Below are 26,820 nucleotides of genomic sequence, written 5' to 3' on the forward strand. Positions count from 1 at the left end.
GCCATCTCATAGTGATTGGGACACTCTGTTATCCAGAACCGCCATGCTTTGGTGCTACGATGATAAGTTAGGTTCACAAAAATGATTCTGAGGCACAAAAAACATGCTAAAGTCCACCTAAGTCAAATGAAACACTGTATAAAGCACCGACCATGGTGATGGGTACCTACTAGGGACTCAGTAGGTGTTTTTCAAAGCTAAGATATATTAAATATTAACTCTCTTTTAAATATTAAGCATGCAGGTTATCTATGCCTGATATCATAGTTATTGTAGGGAACCCACGTGAGTTAGTGAGAAAAGCATGTTTTTCGAAATCTCAGTCTCCTCTTTTCTACTTCTAGGCAGCTCAGGTTGAGGAGAACGTGCTGCGTTGTAATTTTCAGCAGTTGGTCTGGGTTCTGCTCTCTGATGCAACATGGAACACATCTGCCAGCTCTTTGGGGAAATAAAGAATCTTTATTTTCCTCACCTGTAAACTGGGGGGAAATTCCCAGGATAGTTTTGAAAATTGAATAACATCTGTAAAATGTTTAGCACAATTCCTGGCTCACAGTGAGCAATCAACATTTTCTCTTTCTCCCCCTTCTTAAGAAAAATATTTAATTCAATGGAAATTCCTTCCTTGATTATTAAGGATAATAGTAGCCCTACTATACTATTATTTGTATACTATTAGTATAATAATCATTTGTTTTGCATTAATTTTTAGTTCCTTTCCGTTCCTTTTGCCATATTTAATCATATCGACTCCTATGAGGTAAGGTGAACATGGATTATACTTTTATCTCCTAAATGGAGACTCCGTGGCCCTCCCTGAGTTACAGCAGTTAAGGGTTATGAAGGCGAAGATGAAGCCTGGCTTGTACCCACAGCCCCTCATTCACTCCTAGGTCAGCTTCATTAACCGCCAGATGTGACGTCGAGATGCCTTGGTTCCCTTTAAGAAAGCCTCATTTCATTACATGTATCATGTGCCCACAGGTTTCTTTGTAGCCTACCACTTAGATTTTCCAAAGTGAAATGTCAGTCGTGTTTTTTTAACATTTGTCAATTTTTAGGATTTTTTTTCCTCGAAAGATTGAAGGAGGCAATGATAAACCTTTTCCCTCTGACACTGGCTTTGATAAGAGTTTCTCAGTGTTATTAGGGTTAAATTGGAATTGAAGTCAACCTGCCAATAAAGACAAAATGGAGCCCACCCCTTCTCTCCATATTCTCTCCTCCCTCCGTCTCAGACGTGGTCTTCTCTGTGGACTCCTTTCCTGGGGGCATCCCTTTCTTCCCCGCATATTGCAGCACATGCGTGTTGTTTATATCCCGAGGCTGCATTTATTTCTGCTTTGATTTGCAGTTTGTAACTTCACCTCTAGACGTCCAACTCTGCCTCTAGACTGGCCACTCCAGGCAGGCACAGTACGTTTCTATTCACCTTATTATTTTAGTGTCTGTCACAGCACCTAGCCCAGAGTTGGTACTCAGCACAGTTTTCTAGGCACATTCCTTTCACAAACACAGATGCACACAAGCATGATTGGGGAGCAAGGAGTCACTTCATCTGATTCTAGCGGACAGTCACCATACAGTTAAATGATACCAGGTTATGCGGGTGTAACGCAGAGTCACCGTTAGAGCTTTGTGTGCCATTTCTAGAAACCTGTGCCCTTAAAGGGAGACAGTTCACCTTCAGCACTGCGTGCTGCCCTGGGAGTACACCTTTTGGAAGTATTTGAGCTCGTCAGCATCATGGAAAGGGACCCGGTCCCTTGTGCAGGCCTGGGCTCTGCTCAGAATGTGATGCTGTGACATCTCTCACTCCAAGGGGACTTTGGGCTAGGGTCCTCCAAAGAGCGGTGCAGCCCTGTGGGCTCCTTTCAAGAGCAGTGCTGGGCACATGACGTTGTGCAGTGTAGCCCGTGGGGACTAGGGGTTCTCAGAGAGTATGGCAGATGCCAGAGACAACACTGAGGATTCTGCAGCTGTGCCCGAGGCAGCCATGTGTGCCGGCGCTGGTGCGGCTAAGGAGGTGAATAAGCCACAGGCCCACTGCCCAGGACTGTGTGTTGAGGGGAACAGCAGAAGGGGCCCCAGGCTGGGGAGACCTTTTGGCCAACGTGAGTGGAGAGCCACCCTTGACATCAGTGTGCTGGAGAGATTCCTATTTTCCCAGCAAACCCCTCGCTGAGCGGCTAGAACACTGATGTCGGAAGTGACTGAGCCTTGGGGAGCCGGACTCCCAGGAAAGGTCATTTAAGGCAGTGCCCTCGAGTCCAGCCTGAGACTTCAGGGGTGTTGTCATGACCGTGACACAGGAGGAAGTTGTGGCAGACATGATGATAACCAGATGGGCTGGGAATGTTGGCCCCCCAGTTGAACTCTGAATAATAGATTGATTGCCAAGTCTGTCTGGCCCATTCCAGCATCTCCTTGGATGGCTCTTGGCTCCTGGACCCCTAAGAGGAGTTGGTGTTTAAAGCCCACAGCTGTACCTTAGCGCCTCCATGCTTTGCAGCCTGGGCAGGCACCCCTCTGTCCTGGGAAGTTCCAGAGACGCCTTCTAGGAAGGGAGGACATGTTGTGGAAGAGGGCTACAGCCTTGGCCATGTTTATTGAGCTCTCAAAATGAACTTCCTTATCTCTGCCACCCAAGAAAAGATGGTAAACTCTGAGTCGGTTCTCTCCTGCCCTCCACCTTGCGTGACCCAGATAGATTGTATCCCTCCATGCCCTTTCCTTCCTGCTCTGGAACGCTGATGGTGTTGGAAGCCCAGACTTGTTCGATTGGTTACTGAACCTTAAATTTGTGTTAGTGCATGTAGCCTGGGCCAGTGAGACTGCAAGGCATACAGGAAGTCAGAGGGGATCTCTTTGTTCTTTGACCTCCATGAAATGGCTCCTCTTGGGAGCTGCCCCTTGTGTGCAGTTTCACTGGCTATGATCTTGGAAGGCAGAATGGTGGGAGGGAAGAGCTGGGAACAGCACTTATTTCGTTTGAACGCCAGCTGCCTCTCTGCTTCCCCAGACTCAAGACATGGCTTCTCTCTGCAGCCACATGAACCACCTGTTGCGGGTGAGGTCTTGATTACCACTCATCCTCTCTGCCTTCTCAGGGACAAGGCAAAAGTCAAGCACAGGACTCTCCAGCCCTTAGAAGATCTTTCCTCATCTTGACCCTACTTGAGAGGGAGCGGAGAGAGCAAGTAAAATGCCATTCTTGTGGGCCACTTCTTTCCTCAACATCTGGGAAGCGACTGTTTCCCAGCATGGATTACCATGTTAATATCTAGTTCCATGGCTGACATCTCTGGATTTTGTATGATTTTTTTGCATGAGCAGTGGAATTTTTAATCTACCGAAGACTCTACCTTTTATGACATATATTGAATGTCGTCCTTAGACTGTCGCTGTAAAATGCTACCTCTTAAAATATGCATCTCTGATGTGCACTCAAGAGTTCATTCAATTACCATGGGGTCTTTAGTGAAGCAGCGTCATCCAGGTGGCTCTCACAGCATTAAGGGAACAGTGCTCACCAGAGCATTGTTCCCCAGACTTGGGAGGATGTTCCTGCTTTGTTTCAGTGAATGTTTTGCTGGCCTGGTTGTGTTGAATGCTGCTGCAGACTGATTGTCATTCATGCCCCAAACTGAGCATGATCAGTTTTCCCTTCCAGTGCCCAGCCTTAGAAGGTATCAAGTCTGATAGGGACTGTGGCCCACTGTGATAAATGAGAGGCAGTTGAAACAGTTCTGTCAAAACTGATTTGTCAGAGTGCTGATTTCAGTCCAGAGAGGGAACAACCTCATTATTACCTCCAGCAGCCATTTGGCTTTGATTATTTTTTGAAAATCACTTCGACGCCTGAGACTCTTTTTTTTTTTTTTTTGCTTCCTGCAAACAGTCTTGAACGGCAGTGTTTTGAGAGTGGTGCCTATATGATACCTGCTGGCATTTTCTCCTTTTCTGGGCATTGAATCCCATCTATGGCCACCCCAGAAAAGCATTTTTATTGCCAATGGGCTGCCACGCTTTAAGAAAGTCCAGACTGTTTGAATTGACAAAGCAGATAAACTGGGATGGGGGGGAGGGGTGGTGGTGGTGGATGGTGGTGGTGGTGGTGGTGGTGGTGGTGGTGGTGGAAATTTGCTATTAGGAAACAATTATTCACCTTCACTCAAGATTCACCATGGGCTCCCTTCAGATGCAAGTTTCCTGGTGCATTTCATGTTAATTCATGAGTTAGCTTCATGGCAGCAGAGGGGTGGGGAATTAGGGAACTCAGGAATATGAGCTAATGTCTCAGGAGCTCCATGTCCTGCAAATCCCGTAGAGAAGACAGGTCCTCTCTGCTTTAGCAGAAACCAGTAGCAAAGCAGCACACCATTGTCATTGATCCTAACTATTCAAGAACGTTCACGCTTATGTCCCAAATGTTTAAGGCTATAGAGACCACACCCCACTAGCTCCCCACTAGCTCTTAAACTCTTCCCAGTCACTAACCAAGGCCCAGAGAAGGGGCCATCACAGAAATCCATGACCCTGGCTTATCAATCCTCACTCCTATCCTTCTCTGTGCTCTGAAGTGCTGTGCGTGCGTGTGTGTGTGTGTGTGTGTGTGTGTGTGTGTGTGTGTGTATGTATTCATTCGTTCATGTCCATGAATGGTCCTGACTCCTCACCACTTCTCTTGTGGACAAAATACATGTTGGACTTACAAGTGACATTCATGGTAGAAGAAGAGATTTTGTTGGAAAAGTTAAGCCAACAAAGGGTCAAAGCCACACACACTCCTATTGGCCTCGTGAACACCCTCCCCTCATATGTATCCAATATTGACGGGCACCACCATGGTTTCCTTTGAGGCTTTTAAAGTTAACATCACAAATCTTAAAACTCCCAACTTGGGTGCTTTAATTTTTTTAACCATTCAACGCTGAAGTTTTGCTTTTGGACAGTTCTGGCAGTTTCCTACGGAAGTTGGAGTTGGCACATGTCCCATCTCTCAGTCCTTGCCACGCTGTCCCCTTGCTCAGGGCACCTCCTGTTGGTGTCTGATTTAGTCTGACTTTGTAAATATTACCCTCCAACCCCCCACAGCACTTTAGAGGACAATGTGGAGAGAGCAGATGTGAACAATGACATTTACTTATGGAGCCACATTTTTAGCTGGAGAATCAATCACCTTTTGTTTACAGAGAGTGCCATTCAAAGAAAAGGAGAACGGAGAGGAAAATGAATCAGGGAAATGAGGAGGATGAGGGAAAGAGCAAGAAAAGAAGGACGTTGATCAGGATTTATTGAGCACCCCCTGAATTCAGAGTCTGAGTTAGACTCTGGGGGAAATAAAAAGAGAAATGTTCCAATTCCCTGTGCCGTGTCTTCACTGTCAGGAGGGGAATCCTACATACGCTCAGACCTGAAATGCAGCTCAGAAATGCTAAAGAACAGCACATCAACATCTGAAGAAATAACTTAGGCCAAGAGGAATATGTGAATTCTGAAGAGAGAAGAATTAACGGGCCACCAGTATGCAGTTAGATCGGCTGGGGAAATTTTCCTTCAAATGAATGTTGAACCTATTTTGAAAGTTCAAATGTTGGAAAAGACAACCTGGGGGTGAAGGCTGTGTTCCATGATTGGGGGATAGGGCCCAGATTGTGCAAGAATGAAGTTCATTGACTCATAAGGAGAAGTTGGCATAGGAGGGGGAGCCAGTTGGAAAATGACTTGGACAAAGCCAGTGTTTTCATTTAGGACTTAGTGCAATGGGAATCCACTTTAGGTGTGACCTCCTGAGGGTAAGCACTTGGCTCCTATTGTGAGACTAGATGCTTCTTAAGGACGAAGAATTTGCCTCTTCTTTTCTTCAGCTGTTAATTTTTGGCTTTGCCTGAATGACCAACCAGTTGGACTTTATGTATGAGATAGTGTGTCACCGTGAGGATGTAGAGTATACACTCGTCATGGCCATGGGCTCTGTGGGATCCTGTCCAGAAGGTTTACGTCTTGGTGACACACGAGTCTCTGCAGTATTACAATCTTCACACTACAGCTGTCTCTAAATCATTACACCATACACCCCGATGGAGAATGAAATGCCTTGGCGGTCAGTTAGGCGTTTCTTTATATACTTGTCTTCAGAGCACTTTCTTCGAGAGACCCCCAAGGCATTGTTCCAACGCAGTAACTTTTGAGTTGTACAAGTTCATTTTATAGTAAACATTTTCCTAACAGCCGTGATAAATGAGTTAGAAGATTAGGACCAGCAGGGGTGGCGTTGAACAGAATGTGGGTGAGAGGCAGAGATCAAAAGGAAGCATCCAGGAGAAACAAACAACACAATTGCTTGTAAGAGGAGGGAAATGCCCAGAACAGTCATAATTTTGATCCCCAAGTTGGATGAAACAAAGGATGAGAAATGTGTTAGGAGCAAGGGAGGGGTGGTTCTTTCTCCAGAACCTTCACTCTCTGACGACGAGATGGGAGATCACACATACCTACATCATACGTACGTCTGAGTTTGCCCCTTTCACTTCTGGCTTTTCATATACTCTCCGTTTCCATCTGGCCTAGGGCGGCTTATAAATGCTTTTAGCATTCTCCCGGGAAGCAGGTGGGAAGACAGGCAGGCAGCCAGGAAATCTTGGTGGTTATTAAACTGAGGCTTCCAGGACCTTTTTATTAGCGATTAGACTCAGCTCCATAGCACTAAAGAGCATAAACTCCCGCTCTGTCTCTTTTGCTCAAACCTCCCAAGAATCTGTTTTATATGCTGTTTATTTATAACCCAAAATAGACATAGGCCTGGGAGCCCTGGGGATTGCGAGGCTTCAGTGTGCTCTCAAGAAGGGGGTTAGCAGCCCCCGAGGGAAATAGTGCGTACTCCTTTCTGGTGTCACCTCCCCCTGGGCCTTCCCAACCCACCTTGTGACTGGAAGCTAGTGTTGAAGTATGGCGTCTTAAAGAGGTATCTGTTCAGTTTTTGTTTTTTCAGTCTGTAGTGTGAAGATTGCAATACTGCAGAGACTCGTGTGTCACCAAGACACAAACCTTCTGGAGCATGATTAGGCTGCTTTAAACTGGTTGAATGAATAAACAAACCTGTCTAGGCACTTTCTTTGGGCCTTCCCACACAGCAGTCACCAATTACAAAGAAAGGACTTGGTCAGGTGACTTTTCTACTCGTAGATAAGGGGAAACCCGAGTGGAAGGGCTACAGTGATTTAAAGGTGAAATGTTGGTGGTGATGGACCCCTGTGTGGTGGGGCCTGCTGACCCACCCGCATGCCCTCTACAGGCCCCTTCTAGCCAATAGCAGATGTTTGGAGAACAGCTGGCTGCCATCTAGGTTAAGCATAATCAACAGGCCTGCAAGGGTGCTGAATCCATATCTTGGATCCCTTAGCCCTAAGCCAATTGGTTCTGAGGGGGACATATTTAAGGCTAATGGTTTTAAGTAAAGAACATCTCTGAGCAAGCAGGCCCGAGGTCTCAGTGCCTTCAAATGCTTATGAAAGAAATAGAAATGCTAATCATTATGATAACAGCATCTTGTTTTCCCCTGAATGCAAGCGTGCCACTGCTGGCCCATTTTTAGTAAGTATGCATTTATATGGAGTGTTAAAATCTCCAAGCTCCTTACATATATATAGAGGGTGCCCCAAAACCATATACACATTTTAAGAAAGGAAAAAACTGTGAAAATTACGCTGATGGTAACCACTTTGAGCACCTCTTGTAATTGCCGAAGTCAAACGTGACTTGTATTCCTCTTTTGTTATCGGTATATATTATTACAATTTTTTTTGCATTTTCATTTTATTTATTTATTTATTTATTTATTTATTTATTATTAGTTTCAGGTGCACAAGACAAAGTAATACTTAGATGTTTATCTTTTATATGCCTCACACTGTGTGAACCTCCCTCCCCCCATCCACTATCCCTCTGACATCACACACAGCCATTACATTTCCACTGTCTCTACTCCTAATGCTGTACTCCGCTTTTTGTAACTTTATACATACATATATATACATATATATATAAAATTATAGTTGGCATTCATTATTGTTCAGCTTCAGGTGTACAGTGCAGTGATCAGGCATTGAGTATTACAATCTTCATGCAGTTTTTTCCTTTCTTAAATTGTGTATACCTCTTTGGGCACCCTCTGTATTGTCTCATCTGATCTTCATAGCAAGTCATACCCAAGAAGTTTGAGTGCTCCCAGAATAAACTCATTGAACACACTTACCCTGACCAGGCTTAATTGACAAGCTCAAGGTTACAGAGACTGGTCCTTGGCCAAGGCCACACCTCTAGCTCTCAGGTGCTGCCTGCCTTCTTGTCCTGTGCTTTGCTGCTGTTGCTACTTGGCCTGGTTCTAGTGACGTGATGGCTGTGCTCAGCCATTCATACCCTTTCAGCCTCTTGCATAGTGAGGAAAATGGGGCTTTGGGGGAGCTAGACTTTGGGTTTTGGTCTATAAAGGTAGAGCTGATTCTTTCTCTAGGATGGAAGTTGTAGGCTGGAGTTCATCCACACAATACTTCAACCCACCCAACTCTTGGCATCGTGGAATTAAAAGATGATTTTTTAAAAATGTTGGCATTCAATTACATGAAGCTAGAACTTTAAATGTAGACTAAATACAGCCTGAGTTTAATCTCTGTTTTATAAATGACACAGTGTTCAGTTGCCAAACAGGGCATGGCATTTTTAATAGGTAATTTTTCAGAGTTGCACATGAAACTTCTATGTAGCATCTTTTGGTAAAAGGGTTGAGAGTTAGCCCAGCTCAAAATGTGCCCTCTGCTTTGAAAGTAGACCTCTCTTAGCCTTCTGGAGAAGATAAAGTCTATAGTTGCTCATTAACCAACTGCTGCTTTTTACCATGTTTTCCTGAAAATAAGACCGGGTCTTATATTAAGTTTTGCTCCAAAAGATCCATTAGGGCTTGTGTTAAGGGGATATCATCCTGAAAAATCATGGTAGGGCTTAATTTCCAGTTAGGTCTTATTTTCGGGGAAACGTGGTACTTATTAAAATTCCATTATGACCCATACTAAACAGAAAGATATTACATGTAAATTATATTGTTTTCTGTGTGCAGCTTTCTTTGCAAACTTTTCATAAGTAGATCTGTAGCTTCCTGCGTGAAAACTAAACACCTTTAGTGAGAAGGAGAACTCAAATGTGGGCCAAGGCAAAAGCCAGAGCCTGGGGTGGGCCAGGGGAGCCACTGCCTGTGAGAGCTGGGTGTTGGACATCACGGTCAGCCCAGCAAGGACTATAAGCAGGATTCATCTCAGAGCCCAGCTGAAGCCAAGGTGAGGTCCCCTCACCACCAGTGTAAGGCAGCCAGAAGCCTTGCCCTTCCCATCTTCTAAAGCCTCTAGTCTTTAATGGGTAGTACTTTTCAATTTTGAAATCTCTTGAGGTGAGGGTAGTCCTAGAAGTTTGGGGCCAAATCCCTTTGACTTTACAGGGGTAAATAGGATTATAAAGTGTGGAGAGACTTCAGGGTACTTCAGATGTCTGTAGTCTGGGGGAATGGCTGTCTTTTGAAGTGTCTCCCAATAACTGGGGAAGGACCTTATAATCATCCCTTGGTTCCTGATTGTTCATAATGGGTCTGTGACAATGGTGACAATTTATCTCCAGTTTAAAAGCTGTTGGAGGCTATGAAAAGTAAATGAAAATTATGTTGTTAGATGTATAAATACTGTTGACTAGTAACTATATAATAGCATGTGTATGTGCACACACACACACACACACACACACACACAGTATTACCTGAAGGAATTTTACAATTCAGTTAAAATGACAACCATAATAGAAAAGACATCTTTTGGTGAAGGACTGTTCAATCAGTGGCACAAGCAGTAGGTTCTCTGGGTTAAATAGAGAGTTGGAGTATTGAAAAAAGACTTCCTAGAGGAGGTGGAAAATCAACTGGACTTTGTAGACTGAATAGGAGTTGGAAAATCAGAGAGGATAGATGAATTTTAAAATAGTACGACCAGAGGCATGGAAGTGTGAGAGCCCCATTTGTTCAGAATTTCAGGATTTGTCAAGAGAACTAGTGGGAAATAAGGGTGGATAAGGCAGAACTGGTATAGGATGTCAGCCATTGCCTGCTCCAGCTCTGCCAACCTGTAGGTACTTGAAGGCTGGGATTCTGCAAGCCTACCTTGACTCAGTCCATGGGACAGAAAAACCAACTGCCTCATCCTCTTATTTTGAGGGGTCTCGGATTAGTCCTCAGCCAAGAGTTTGAAGATAATGTGGCAAACCAGGGAGCTATTGTGGAGGTCCTGAAAAAATGGAGTGTTGTGGCTTTAAGCTTAATGTATTTACCATATGGATTCTCACCACCCCTGTCCCCAACTGTAGGCGTATTCCTGAGTTGTTTTTCATAGTGGATATGAGGAAAAGAGATATTTTCTTTTCCTTTCACATATACCCACTCAACAACAACCCTCAACCATCAGCTTCTTATGCTCCACTTCTTACATAGTCAGACAGCTGCATGATGCCAGCCTGGTCAAGATGGCAGGTGTAATCTCCTCTTGTAGGACAGAAGGACGCTAGTTTGTTTAAAAATTGAACTTATGGGGGATAGGAAAAAAATGGCGGCGTGAGGTGAGCCTCTGTAACGCTCCCCTGGAATTTACAACGAATCGGACAGCAATAACTCCACAAAGGACTCCTTGCACAGCAGACAGGCAAGACGAAGAGGTCCACTGGTGAATTCACCTCCAGGTGGGTGAATCGCGCGAGCGGGGGAGGAGGGAGAGGAGAAGTGAGGAGACGGAGCCGCGCGGGCGCAGGACACAGACCTAGCTCAGTGCTCGGAGCCCGCTGCTCCCGGATCTTCTGCAGCTGCGGGAGAGGGAAGGACTCGGACTGCTAGGGCTCCGATTACGGCCCACAGGGCTGAGGGGGCAGCATACAAAACCGCTGAACCCAACGCTCGCTTACGGCAGACCTCGGAGCAAAGACTGAGGGAAGAGGGCTGAAATCGGTGGTTTAAGCCCTCACTGCCGAGCTGAGAACGGAAGCCTTAGGCACGGAGACTAGCCGCCCCCTCCCTACCCTCCCAGAGCTCGCCCCGCCCCCACCTGCTCGGTGCTAAAGCGATAAAGTAGCAGTGTCGGATCAAAGGACAGAATATTTGCTGCTCTGAGAACTGTGGACCGCAGACACAGATTGGCAGCTCAACTAGTTCCGGCAAAGGGGAGGGAGCTGTGGAAGCAGGACTGGCTGTGGTGGTGGTCGCCGCCATTGCTCTGGGCCACCTCTCACAACTCACCCCGCCCCTGGCCCCACCTATCTGGGCAGATCCCTGCAGGAGTAAACAGAACTGCTGAAACATACGGGCTCTGAATCTGGTGCAGAAAGAGCTTTGGAACTTCAAAAGCTCTTCGCATACCTATCAACCTGTTGCAGAAGCCACTCCTGTAGATGTCTAGGAAGAGAAATAGTAAATCAGTGATTGCCATGAATAACCAAGGCAACAAGATAGCTCAGAAAGAAAGTGAAAAGTCTCCAGAAAAGGAACTTAGAGATATGGACCTTTGTGATTTAAATGACAGAGAATTCAAGATCGCAATTCTGAAAAAACTGAACGAGATGCAAGAAAACACAGAAAGGCAGTTTAATGAACTCAGAAACACAATCAAAGAACACCATGAGCATTTTACAAAAGAGATTGAAATCTTGAAAAAGAACCAAATAGAATTTCTGGAGATTAAGAACTCAATAGAAGAAATTAACAATAAAATATCCAGCTTAGGTAGTAGAGTTGACCAGATGGAGGAAAGAATCAGTGACATCGAAGATAGGAACCTGGAATTTACACAGAGGGAAGAAGAAAGAGACTTGAGACTTAAAAGAAATGAAAGAACTCTACAAGAACTTTCTCCATCAGAAAGAGCAATGTAAGAATAATGGGCATACAAGAAGGAGAAGAAAGAGGGAAGGGAACAGAGAATATATTCAAACAAATCGTCGATGAGAACTTCCCAAACTTGTGGACAGAACTGGATCCTCGAATCCAAGAAGCAAATAGAACACCTAATTACCTCAATCCCAACAGGCCTTCAACAAGGCACATTGTATTGAAGCTGTCTAAAATCAATGACAAAGAAAGAATCCTCAAGGCAGCCAGGGAAAAGAAGACGGTAACTTACAAAGGAAAGCCCATTAGATTATCATCAGATTTTTCAGCAGAAACTCTACAAGCTAGGAGGGAATGGAACCAAATATTCAAACTATTGAAAGAGAGAAATCATGAGCCAAGAATAATATATCCAGCAAAGATCTCCTTTAGATATGAAGGAGGAATAAAGACCTTTCCAGACATCCAGAAGCTGAGGGAATTTTCTAATACACGACCTGCACTACAAGAAATACTAAAGGAGGCTATTAGACCACCATCAACAGGGACAACTTGTGGCAACCGAAACATAAAAAGGGGGAGCGTAAAGGCCTGAACTGGAATATGGGAATAGAGAAAGTAAGCGTACTGAAGAAACTGGAATACTCTAAATATCAAACTTTCTTTTACATAAACTCAAGGGTAACCACTCAAAAAACATCCAAATCTGAAATATATACTGTAATAAAAGAAGAAACAGAGGGAAACATCATAGAATACCACCACACAGAAATAACAGACAACAACAAAAAGGCAAAGAAACAATAGAGACACAGCCTTACCAGAAAACTAAAGACAGAATGACAGGAAATCCTCACATATCAATAATCACCCTAAATGTATATGGACTGAACTCACCAATAAAGAGACACAGAGTAGCAGATTGGATCAAAAAACTAAACCCAACCATATGCTGCCTACAAGAGACACATCTCAGCTACAAGGACAAGCATAGACTCAAAGTGAAAGGGTGGAAATTGACACTCCAAGCAAATGGTACCCAGAGAAAATCAGGTGTAGCCATAATGATTTCCGATGAAACAGACTTCAGGGTGAAAAAGATAACAAGAGACAAAGATGGACATTTCATAATGGTAAAGGGAACTATACAACAAGAAGACATAACAGTCATCAATATTTACGCCCCCAATCAGGGAGCACCGAAATATACCAAGCAACTACTAACAGAACTAAAGGGAGAAATTGACCAAAACACAATTATACTAGGGGACTTAAATACATCATTGACAGCTATGGATAGATCATCCAAACAGAAGATAAATAACGAAATCGCAGACCTAAATGACACATTAGATGAAATGGACATAATTGACATATATAGAGCACTTCATCCTAAAACATCAGACTATACATTCTTTTCTAGTGTACATGGAACATTCTCAACGATAGACCATATATTGGGACACAAAATCAGCCTCAGCAAATTTAAGAAGATTGAAATCATACCAAGCATATTCTATGATCACAAAGCTTTGAAATTGGATATCAACTGCAAAAAGAAAGCAAGAAAAAACACAAATACATGGAGATTAAACAACATACTTTTAAAGAACGACTGGGTCAAAGAAGAAATCAGAGGAGAGCTCAAAAGATACATAGAAACAAATGACAATGAAAATACATCCTACCAAAATTTTTGGGATGCCGCGAAAGCAGTTTTAAGAGGGAAATTTATATCATTACAGGCCTAACTCAAGAAACAAGAAAAATCCCAAATAAATAACCTCATGTTACACCTTAAAAAACTAGAAAAAGAAGAACAAGCGAAACCCAAGGTCAGCAGAAGAAAGGAAATAACAAAAATCAGAGCAGAACTAAATGAAATAGAGAACAAAAAGACAATAGAAAAAATTAATGTGACAAAAAGCTGGTTCTTTGAAAAGATTAACAAAATCGACAAACCCTTGGCTAGACTCACTAAGATAAAAAGAGAGAAGACACTAATTAACAAAATCAGAAATGAAAAACGGGAAGTTATCACGGACACCACAGAAATACAAAGGATCATGCAAGAATACTATGAAGGACTATATGCCACCAAATTCAGTAACCTAGAAGAAATGGACAAGTTCTTAGAAACATATAGCCTTCCAAGGCTGAATCATGAAGAATTGGAAAATCTTAACAGGCCGATCACCAGTAACGAAATTGAATCAGTCATCAAAAACCTTCCCAAAATCAAAAGTCCTGGACCAGATGGCTTCACCAGTGAATTCTACCAAACCTTCAAAGAGGATCTAATACCAATCCTGCTCAAACTCTTCCAAAAAATTGAAGAAGAGTCAGTACTCCCTAACTCATTTTATGAGGCCAACATTACCCTGATACCAAAACCTGGTAAGGACAACACAAAAAAAGAAAACTACAGACCTATATCTCTGATGAATACAGATGCTAAAATCCTAAACAAAATTCTAGCAAATCGAATACAACAATGCATTAAAAAGATTATTCATCACGACCAAGTGGGGTTCATTCCCGGGGCACAAGGATGGTTCAACATTCGCAAATCCATCAATGTGATACATCACATAAACAAAATAAAGGACAAAAATCATATGACTCTATCAATTGATGCAGAAAAAGCGTTTGATAAGATACAACATCCATTTATGATTAAAACACTTACTAAAATTGGTATAGAAGGAAAATACCTCAACATAATAAAGGCCATATACGACAAGCCCTCAGCTAATCTCATAATTAATGGTGAAAAACTGAAGCCCTTTGCTTTATGTTCAGGAACACGACAAGGTTGTCCCCTATCACCTCTGCTTTTCAACATAGTGTTGGAAGTCCTCGCCAGAGCTATCAGGCAAGAGAAAGAAATAAAAGGCATCCAAATTGGGAATGAAGAAGTAAAATTGTCACTCTTTGCAGATGACATGATGCTATATATAGAAAACCCTAAAGACTCCACCAAAAAGGTATTAGAAACAATCAATGAATACAGTAAAGTTGCTGGCTACAAAATCAACGTACAAAAGTCCATTGCTTTCCTATATACCAACAATGAAATCTCAGAAAAAGAGATAGAAAAAACAATTCCTTTTGCAATTGCAGCAAAAAGAATAAAATACCTAGGAATAAATTTAACCAAGGATGTGAAGGATTTATATGCTGAAAACTATAAGACATTTTTGAAAGAAATTGAAGAAGACACAAAGAAATGGAAAGACATTCAGTGCTCATGGATTGGAAGAATCAACATAGTTAAAATGGCCATATTACCCAAAGCCATATACAGATTTAATGCAATTCCCATTAAAATCCCAATGGCATTTTTTAAAGAAATAGAACAAAAAGTCATCAGATTTGTTTGGAACCACAAAAGACCCCGAATAGCCAAAGCAATATTAAAAAAAAAGAACAATACTGGAGGTATCACACTCCCTGAATTTTGCTTGTACTACAGGGCTACAATAATCAAAACAGCTTGGTATTGGCGGAAAAACAGACACATAGACCAATGGAATAGAATTGAGAACCGAGAAATAAAACCACATAAATATGGACAGATAATTTTTGACAAAGAAGCTAAAAACATACAATGGAGGAAAGACAGCCTCTTCAATAAATGGTGCTGGCAGAATTGGATAGCTACGTGCAAAAGAATGAAACTGGACTGCTATCTGTCACCATGTACCAAAATTAATTCAAAATGGATCAAAGACTTAAGCATAAGACCTGACACAATAAACTGCATTGAAGAAAACATAGGTACTAAACTTATGGACTTTGGGTTCAAAGAGCATTTTATGAATCTGACTCCAAAGGCAATGGAAGTAAAAACTAAAATAAACGAATGGGATTATATGAAACTGAAAAGCTTCTGCACAGCAAAAGAAACTATTGACAAAATAATGAGGCAACCAACTGAATGGGAGAAGATTTTCGCAAACAGTTCCTCTGATAAGGGGCTAATATCCAAAATATACAAGGAATTCATGAAACTCAACAACAAAAAAACAAACAACCCAATTGAAAAATGGACAGAGGACCTAAGGAGACATTTCTCCAAAAAGGATATACAAATGGCAAATAGACATATGAAAAAATGCTCAACATCGCTAATCATTAGAGAAATGCAAATGAAAACCACAATGAGATATCACCTCACCCCAGTCAGAATGGCTTTCATCAACAAAACAAATAGTAACAAGTGTTGGAGAGGCTGTGGAGAAAAAGGAACTCTCATTCACTGTTGGTGGGAAGGCAGTGTGGAGGTTCCTCAAGAAATTACGAATAGAATTACCATATGACCCAGCAATCGCTCTCCTGGGTATCTACCCCAAAAATATAAAAGCATTTCTCTATAGAGACACGTGTACTCCAATGTTCATTGCAGCTTTGTTTACGGTGGCCAAGACATGGAAACAACCAAAATGTCCTTCGATAGATGAATGGATAAAGAAGTTGTGGTATATATACACAATGGAATACTATTTGGCGTTAAGGAAAGATGATATAGGAGCATTTGTGACAACATGGATGGATCTTGAGAGTATAATGCTAAGTGAAATAAGTCAGACAAGAAAAGCAGAGAACCCTATGATTTCACTGATATGTGGTATATAAACTAAAAAGAACAAGACAAACAAATGAGAAACAAAAACTCATAGACACAGACAATAATTTAGTGGTTACCAGAGGGTAAGGGGGTGGGGGGTGGATGATGAGGGTAAAGGGGATCAAATATATGGTGATGGAAGGAGAACTGACTCTGGGTGGTGAACACGCAATGGGATTTATAGACGATGTAATACAGATTTGTACACCTGAAATCTATGTAAATTTACTAACAATTGTCACCCCAATAAATTTAATTAAAAAAGAAAAAAAAATTGAACTTACCATATTTTGCCATGTATAATTTACACCCATGTTTTTGGCCCAAACTTACAGGGGAAAAAATCATTTTTTTAAATTAAAGTTTATTGGGGTGACAATTGTTAGTAAAGTTACAATTGTTAGTAAAAGTTAGTAAAGTTAGATTTCAGGTGTACAATTCTGTATTACATCATCTATAAATCCCATTGTGTGTTCACCACCCAGAGTCAGTTCTCCTTCCATCACCATATATTTGATCCCCTTTCCCCTAATCTACCACTCCCTCCCCGCTGACCCTCTGGTAACCACTAAACAATTGTCTGTGTCTATGAGTTTTTGTTTCTCATTTGTTTGTCTTGTTCTTTCATTGTTTTTGATTTATATATCACATATCAGTGAAATCATATGGTTCTCTGCTTTTTCTGTCTGACTTATTTTGCTTAGTATTATAATCTCAAGATCCATCCATGTTGTCACAAATGGTACTATTTCATCTTTTCTTACCACCAAATAGCATTCCATTGTGTATATGTACCACAACTTCTTTATGCATTTATCTGTCAAAGGACATTCTGGTTGTTTCCATGTCTTGGCCACTGTAAGTAAAGCTGTGTTGAACATTGGAGCACACTTGTCTTTATGTATAAATATTTTCAGATTTTTTGGGTAGATACCCAGGAGAGGGATTACTGGGTCATACTGTAATTCTATTCATAATTTTTTGAGGAACCTCCACACTGCCTTCCATAATGGCTACACCAGTCTGCATTCCCACCAACAGTGTATGAAGGTTCCTTTTTCTCCACAGCCTCTCCAACACTTATGATTTGTCTTGTTGATGATAGCCATTCTGACTATCATTCTGACTATGGGGTGAGGTGATATCTCATTGTGGTTTTTATTTGCATTTCTCTGATAATTAGTGATGTTGAGCATTTTTTCACATGTCTATTTGCCATTTGTATGTCCTCTTTGGAGAAATGTCTCTTCAGGTGCTCTGCCCATTTTTCAATTGGGTTGTTTTTTTGTTATTGAGTTGTATGAGTTCCTTGTATATTTTGGATATTAGCCCCTTTTCAGAGACACTGTTTGCAAAAATCTTCTCCCATTCAGTTGGTTGCCTCTTTATTTTGTCAATGTTTTCTTTTGCTGTGCAGAAGCTTTTAAGTTTCATATAGTCCCATTCATTTACTTTAGCGTTTACTTCCCTTGCTTTTGGAGTCAAATTCATAAAACGCTCTTTGAACCCAAGGTTCATAAGTTTAGTACTTATGTTTTCTTCTATGTAGTTTATTGTTTCAGGTGTTATGCTTAAGTCTTTGATCCATTTTGAATTAATTTTGGTACATGGTGACAGATAGCAGTCCAGTTTCATTCTTTTGCACGTGGCTTTCCAGTTCTGCCAGCACCATTTATTGAAGAGGCTGTCTTTTCTCCATTGTATGTTTTTAGCTTCTTTGTCAAAAATTATATGTCCGTATTTATGTGGTTTTATTTCTGGGTTCTCAGTTCTATTCCATTGGTCTACGTGTCTGTTTTTCTGCCAATACCATGCTGTTTTGATTATTGTAACCCTGTAGTACAAGCTAAAGTCAGGGAGCGTGATACCTCCAGCATTGTTCTTTTTTCTTAAGATAGCTTTGGCTATTCCGGGTCTTTTGTAGTTCCAAACAAATCTGATGATTTTTTTGTTCTATTTCTTTAAAAAATGCCATTGGGATTTTGATGGGGATTGCATTAAATCTGTATATTTCTTTGGGTAATATGGCCATTTTAACTATGTTTATTCTTCCAATCCATGAGCACAGAATGCCTTTCCATTTCTTTGTGTATTCAATTTCTTTTAAAAAATGTCTTATACTTTTCAGCGTATAGGTCTTTCACATTCTTGTTTAAGTTTATTCCTAGGTATTTTATTCTTTTTGCTGCAATTGCAAAATGAACTGTTTTTTTTTAAAATTTCTTTTTCTGAGATTTCATTGTTAGTATATAGGAATGTAATGGACTTTTTAAAAAAATTTTATTGGGGAAGGGGAACAGGACTTTATTGGGGAAAAGTATGTACTTCCAGGACTTTTTCCAAGTCAAGTTATTGTCCTTTCAGTCTTAGTTGTGGAGGACGCAGCTCACTTCCAGGTTCAGTTGCCATTGCCAGTTGCAGGGGGCGCAGCCCACCATCACTTGTGGGAGTCGAGGAATAAAACTGGCAACCTTGTGGTTGAGAGGACGTGCTCCAACCAACTGAACCATCAGGAAGCTCAGCGGCAGCTCAGCTTCAAGGTGCTGTGTTCAATCTTGTTTGCAGAGGGCGCTGCCCACCATCCCTTGTGGGACTCCAGGAATTGAACTGGCAACCTTGTGGTTGAGAGCCCACTGGCCCATGTGGAAATTGATCCGGCAGCCTTCGTAGTTAACTCTAACCGCCTGAGACACCGGGCTGGCCTGCAATGGACGTTTGTACGTTGATTTTGTAGCCGTCAACTTTACAGTATTCATTGATTGTTTCTAATAGCTTTTTGGTTGAGTCTGTAGGGTTTTCTATGTATAGCATCAGAGCATCTGCAAAGAGTGACAATTTAACTTCTTCATTCCCAATTTAGATGCCTTTTATTTCCGTCTCTTGCCTGATTACTCTGGCGAGGACTTCCAACACTATGTTGAAAAGCAGAGGTGATAGGGGACAACCCTGTTGTGTTCCTGAACGTAGAGCAAAGGGCTTCAGTTTTTCACCGCTAATTATGAGATTAGCATATAAGGCCTTTATTATGCTAAGGTATTTTCCTTCCATACCTATTTTATTAAGTATTTTAATCATAAATGGATGTTATATCTTGTCAAATGCTTTTTCTGCATCAATTGATATAATCATATGATTTTTGTCCTTTATTTTGTTTATGTGATGTATCACATTGATGGATTTGCTGATGTTGAACCCTCCTTGTGCCCCTGGGGTAAACCCCACTTGGTCGTGATGAATAGTCTTTTTAATGTATTGCTGCATTCGATTTGCTAGAATTTTGTTTAGGATTTTTGCATCTGTATTCATCAGAGATATTGGTCTGTAGTTTTCTTTTTTTGTGTTATCCTTACCAAAAATCTTTCATTTAAAAATTTTTAGTTCCAATTTTTATTTGTTTACATTTAGGTACTTGTTTTTTGTATTATAAAGGAATTTTAGCATTTATTTTTTTAACATATTATGGTACAAGAAAATTTATGTAACAAATAATTACAAAACACAAGAACAGATACAAGGGTCAAGAACTTTTATGTACCAGTAACAAATTTATGGTATTTACGCTTTATAGAGGGCCAAGAACTCTTCATCGTCATTGCAAGTTCGTCGTAAGGTCAACAAAACCAATTATGGTTTTCCAGGGTATTACTCTGCATACAGATATTGTTATTGATTTCTAGAGTTACACTTTTAACTCATAAGCAGAAATAAAAGAATTAAAAACATTTATATAGACATGGAATTAGTGCTGCCCATGTATAATGCACATCCTTATTTTTCCCTTAAAAATTTGGGTAAAATAGTGCACATTATACATGGTAAAATACGGTATACCTCTGAGCTCCTTGGCCCAGACTCCTTTGTAAATAATAAGCATCTTTCTCCCCAGCAAGATTCCTTTCCTACAAAGGACATTTCTTTAGTTATAAAATACGAGTGGATGTTTCTGTGGAGACTACGTGGAAGATTTGCTTAAATAAGAGGAGCATATCATCAAGAAATGGTCCCATTATAATAAATGGCATAATAGCACGCAGGCCGGGGAGTTCTGAAACCAGAACAGTCTAGGTTCAGATTTCACCTCTCCTGTGTAAAATGGGCCTAGTCATTAGTTCCTTGCAAGCTTGTTTTAATGGTTAGAAATGGTATATATAAAGCACCTGGCTTATGGACATTCAATAAAGCACAGATATTATTAATAACATCTACATTTTATGCAGGTTACTCTCCTGAGTTGGGAGTTGGCTGTGTTGCATTGATTCTGTGAGAGGGTTTTAAATTAAGAAGGTGGCTGCAGATGGTGCCAACTTTGTAAGTAGCATTCTCTGCAGGCAGTGACCACATGAAGCTGGCCTGTCAGGGGCAGGCCTTGGGTCAACTCAAGCTCGTACAGTCACTGACAAGAAGAAATCTTTTATTTTTGCTTTGCTGAGAAGGTGGTGCTTTCTTCCTTTGGGAAATCAATTTCACTGTGCAGTGGAATGCAGTAAGTGGGGTCATACTACTGCTTTTCTAAAAGAAAGACATATTTCTGTTTTTGTTAATCACGGAACAATAGTTGTAGCATCTATAAAAGGAAATCTCCCATTCCCTCTCCTTGCCGAACCTGCTGCCTTTTAGAAAGTAAGAGTAGAGAAGGGATTTTTATCTTCCAGTATGGAAACCATACCCTCTTCTGGTTTAAAACAAGCAGCCTCGTGTCCTTGGAGACCTGCCATATATGAATTTCTACAATGAAAGGATTCTTGTCGGCTGTCATTTCCAAGGCAAAGTAACAAAGCCATAGTGCCAAGATGCCTAAAATAACTGAGCATGTAATTATGGGGTTTGCTGCTTCCTCATTACAAGCTTGAAAACACATCCTTTTTGGAGTATTGGATCCAATACTTAGAACCATTGGTATGGATGGATGATGACAGGTTTTTATTCTACGACTTTCTGATACATAGTATATGTAGTGCAGCTCATTTTAACATTAGCAAGATACAATAAAAATCTCAACGTGAAACGTGTCATGTTAGGTGAGAAGAGTATTCATACTAGTATTAACTTGTCTTGTAAAACAATTATCTGCAAAGTTTCTGTAAACAGCAGTCATTCCTCATACCTTTGAAATTGGTTTGACCACCCCACCTTTTCTTTACATGCAGTTTTCTGCCGAGGACGGTAGTCTTCCCCAATAACAAAGTAGCCCCTAGGCGGCAGCAGAACACCAAATAAAACCACTGTGCCTGGGGCTGTCAGATTTTTCTGGCTCATTGCCCAGCCCTTCTAAGTCAGGTGGTGGTACCCATCCTTCTCCCCTTTGCCTAGCAAAACTCATCCTCTCAGCCTTGCCAAGGTGGGGACTTTTGCAGTTAAGCCTCCCCTGTCCCACTTGCCAACACTCACTCCCCTTCTTCTCCCCGCTCTTAAACCCTCCTGCTCTACTTAGTACCATATCATGTAGCTTTTAATGTTCTTGTTTGTCACTGTTTCTCAACTTGCTATACCTGTCCTTTTGGCAGGAACAATATCTTAAGACTCTGTGTTTCCCGGTAATGCCAGGACTGCCCAGAGGTCTAAATAAATGCTCAACAGCAGATGGAGGATCCCTTCACCTGTAATATGTGCTTGATACGTTTGCTAATTTGATTGTCAAGATGGTCTTTTTTTGCACAAGAGAAAATATTTTCTTTGCTTCACTTATTTCTGAAGTGGCTACCTTCTCCCATGCTTTCTGGTATGTTTCAGATTGGGGTGTTGCATAGAGAGTTTTCAATATAAACCCAGAGGCCTAATGGAAAACATTAACTTTGGTACCATAGATGCAGCAAGGTGGCTCTTCCCCTTCCTGGCTGTGAGCCTGGGTCCAGTTAACTTCTCAGCCTCAGTTTTCTCACCCATAAAATGGGGCTATCAAGCTGCTTGTATAATTTATTATCTGAACTGGAGTATATTTGAGAAGGAGGACATTTTAAAGTCATTAAAATCATGTGGGTTTTTTGAAATATTTATTGATTGAGGAGTGGTTTTTATTTTTATATTTTGGGCTTACCTATAATATTATTCTGCTTGAAAATGATTTTCAAAATACAATTTCCCACAAAAAATAACATATAAACAGGAAAAATTGTAAAGGGTGTATGCTTAGGTCTCCAGATCCTACCAACCCACAGTGTGAGTTTTATCCAACTCCAGCAGAAAAATACTGATGGAAGAACATGGTCATGCTTATATGCAGTCAGAGAGCCTTCTCAGCAGTAGAGAACAGACCCAGGGGATGGCTGTGCAGTTCGGGTGACAATTTGGCTGACCTGTGAGACAGAGCTTTTCTCTTCACTTGCAAATTCACTGCTGCTTCTGGGCAACTTGCCTGGAATGCTGGAGGAACCGGACTTGCACCCCTCTTCTGTGCCCAGCTCTCGCTATTTCAGCAATTGTGCTTAAATACTGGGTTTACCATAAACTTAATAGTTTGAGCTGTTAAATACGTACCTGCCTTGAATGTTGGTGTCCCCATGGAGCCAGAAGCTTAATTGCCATTCTGTAATTGGGTTTCCAGGGTTGGGCGCATCCCTTTGAAAAACTCTTAAGTTCATTCCTCCTCACCCTGCCTCTTGTAAGTGCTGTTTGGTTTGGTGATGAGAGTTCTTTCGCCTGTGTGTTCATTTAACCTAAACCCCTGCAGAGCTGAGGCTTGCGTTTTTTGCCAGCTCCTTGCGTGATGTGATGAAGAATTCAAGGAGTGCCCTGTGGCCTCTTGGAAGTGGGGAAGGATCTGCACACAGTGAATATCAAGTCTGGGGACAGATTTTATTGTGGGGACAGCCCTCTGCATGGCTCCTAACAGCCTCTTCTTTCTCTAGGTATGTGTACATTCCAGTGGGCGGGTCCCAGCATGGCCTGCTGGGGACACTGTTTTCCACTGCAATGACTTTTGCATTTGTGAGCTACTGGCATGGTGGGTACGACTATCTGTGGAGCTGGGCCGCACTCAACTGGCTGGGAGTCACCGTGGAGAACGGAGTCCGGAGGCTTGTGGAGACCCCATGCATCCAGGATAGCTTGGTGAGCAGGAACCTTGCTCGTGGTAGGGGACACCTGAGCCAGGTGGACTAGGTTTGGGAGGGGAGGTGGTCATCACATTCAGTGCACCGTATGTCATTCTTGCCAGATTGGTTCAAAGCCCCTGTGCCTAGAGGTAGGATAGTAAAAACGAGACTTCTGCAGCTATTTTTTAAAAATAAATGTTTTAACAAGAGTTTTATTTTTATTGTATAAAAATTAGAACATTCAGACAAGAATTGAAAGAAGAGAAAAATGCCTCAACAGAAGCCACAGTGAATACCCATTCTTCTAAATATTTTCTACATATAGACACACATACGCACACGGGTGCATGTGCATATATATATATAAAACATTTAAAACAAATGCTATTATTCCAGAGATATGATTCTATCAGGACCACCTTTCTATGTCACCAAATCTATTTCTAACTCTACTATTTCTAATGGCCATGTGGAATTTCATTATTGGATGTGCCATAATGTATTTAGTCTCCTGTTATTAACAGTCAGAGTGTTCTGTTTTTTTTTCCACTTATCAACTGCATTAAGGTGAATATCAAAACCAGTATGAATTCTTGTATGTAAAATTGCTAAGTTCAAGGTTTTTCTCACTTTTAAGTGTTGCCATACATACTGTTTAACTCTTTCTTAACTGCCCTGTAGACAGGGTGTGCCAATTTCCATCCCTACCAACAGTGCATGGGAATGCCCTCACCAATACTGAGTAGTACTGGTATTTTAATCTGTGCTAATTTGATAGGTAGGTACTGTTACAGTAGCATATAAAACAGCTAAGGGTTTCAGACACATTCCAACTCTGCAGAAAAATGATTTGGAAAATTAATTAAGCACTTTTCTTTACACATTTTAAGTGGTTTTAAACTATAAATGTTTTATCATGTAAATGTGGCATGTGATGTATTAGAACCTTGTAGGAAATCATCAGTTCTGAGTATGCAGCAATATTCTATAACCCTGAAAAAAGTAGCTAAAAAGAAATATGCTGGCATAAGCATTCACGGCAGGCAATAAAACACAAGAAATTTACTGGGAAATGATTAATGTGGATAAATTTCCCCAGCAACAAAAGCGAATATATTTTTTTAAACCAACACTACCAAAATAGGATTCACTTGAGTGTTTTTCTATAAGGCTAGCCATAGTACAGGTGGAAAGTTGTTTCAATAAAATCTGATACAAAGTACATAGCAAAATAACACATCTGAAGGAATTTAAATATGCTTATGCATGTTTAAAGATAAATATTTTATTCAGGAGTAGTACCCAGCAATCAGCAGAAAAGAAATGTCAGTGAATTCTAATAGAAAATGGAATTTCAATGAAAATCATGGCTACAAGTACGGAACAGGGAGAAAAGCCGTAAAAGGTGGTATCATAAAGGTTTCAAACTTCATCCTGAAATCTGAGCAGTCTTCCCTAAAGTCTGAAACCTAGTGACCACCTGTGAAAGCCAGAGATTTCTTTTAAGCCCAGGCTAAAACACTTCCATGTTCCTTCATGGAGGTCTAACATTGACCTTGAACTTCATGTTAGGCAGTGCTCTGCAAACTTTGAGTCCTGGCTTACGTTATGGATACATTTTAAAAATCAAAAATGTTTTAAAAAAGTAACCCAAACTGTGTTATGTAGCCTATGGCTTGGTAATTTTGGTTAAAAATGAATGAAGACAGTGAAAACACTTACTCACAGGTGAAGTCCTTGAAAGTCTGCTCTGTCCCATCATAGCCCATTCCAGGACCCTCACGTGTTTACCTCAGTTGAGCTTCTACCCACAAGTAAGGCACCTAAGAGTGCAGTACTTTTTGAATATGCATTTTTGAGTGAGATGTATGTCCTGTGTATTGCAAATATGTTTAGTTTACATATTTACTGAGCAAGAACATATTTTGTAAAACCTGTTTTTATGACCTGCCATTCATCATAACAGCCTGGGGGTTGGTGATAGCTGTTTAGATTAGGAGCTCCTCCAGCCGGGGTTGAGATTCCATTACTATTTATATCCCTAATGGTTAGCTCCGTGTCTGAATTAGCTGCTGTAATAAGTCCGTACACAATTAGTGCTTCCAAACTGGGTTGATTCTTCTCTTTTTGTTTTTTTTCCCTCTTAGTTTCTGGTGCACAAAGCGATGTAATACTTAGACATTTACACCCCTCACAAAGTGACAACCCCCCGCCCCCACCTACTACCCCTCTGACGTCGTTTATAGCTGTTACAATACCATTGACTATATACCTTATGCTGTACTTTACATCCTGTGAAATATATATGTATATATTTGGCATTCAAACTGGGTTGATTCTTAAGTTGTACTTAACCTGTTCACCCAAGGACTCTCCCTCCATTCACTCTGCTTCTTATACATTTCAGCACAGATTTTTTTTCCTTCAGAAACACATAACTGGCATTCCAAAGGTACATAACCTTTCAAGTAAACTGTTTCCTCACTTGAGTTACCCTCTTTCTCTCTCTCTCTTTTCATGACTCCATTTCCCATTCTTTTGTCAAAATCCAAATAAAGACTTCCTGCCTCCTTGGCTCCTACTTTCAGCTGACTTCAGTCTCCCTCATTGACCTGATAGTGTGTTTACACTGTGAGTTCACTCCCCACGCACCTCATGCGCTCTCTCCATGGTATTCGTCCTTCATCTGCTTTTTAAAGATAGATTGAAAGACATCTGAATAACAAGGATTATCCTTCCTTCTTTCTCATATCTTCTCCATCTTCGGCCTCAAAGCTTTGTCTGGGGCATCAAGTCCAGTACGGTTCTGTTTCTTGGTATTGTTAGGATAATAGTTGAACACTCATGGAAAGACTAGTCAGCGCTGTGCTGTGAATGGAAAGCCCTCTGATGTTCTAGGCGGGGCTATTTGATCGAATGTCCTTCTATAATGGAAATGTCCATTGCACGTCCAGTGCAGTAGCCATGTTGAGAAACTGAGAAACTAATTTTTAAATTTATCTCATTTTAATTCACCTAAATCTAAGTAGACCCCCATGTGGCTAGCTACTTCCATTTTGAGCAGTGCAGTTCTAGAATATGCCCCTTTTCTAGAAAAAAATAAAAGGAATGTCGAGTGTTGGACTCTGCTATAATTTAGAATGATCTTCATTAATGGCATATATATCCAACTGGCTACTGAATGTCTCCGCTGAAATATGTCACAGATGTCTCAGACTTAGCATGTCTAATACTGAACTCGTGTGCCCTTA

General features: G+C 41.1%; 1 protein-coding gene across 6 annotated transcripts in view; it reads left to right on the plus strand.

Moving 5' to 3' along the window:
- The window catches only part of HHAT (hedgehog acyltransferase), a 268,672-nt gene that overhangs the window by 177,987 nt on the left and 63,865 nt on the right, over positions 1-26,820 (plus strand). For all 6 annotated transcript variants that reach the window (XM_081026421.1, XM_081026425.1, XM_081026420.1 and 3 more), the window contains one exon: positions 23,384-23,585. In XM_081026421.1, coding sequence (XP_080882547.1) covers positions 23,384-23,585 — 202 coding nt within the window. The remainder of the gene's footprint in view (positions 1-23,383; positions 23,586-26,820) is intronic.

This window comes from Rhinolophus hipposideros (genome assembly GCF_964194185.1).
Source record: "Rhinolophus hipposideros genome assembly, chromosome: 19".
Classification (NCBI taxonomy): domain Eukaryota; kingdom Metazoa; phylum Chordata; class Mammalia; order Chiroptera; family Rhinolophidae; genus Rhinolophus; species Rhinolophus hipposideros.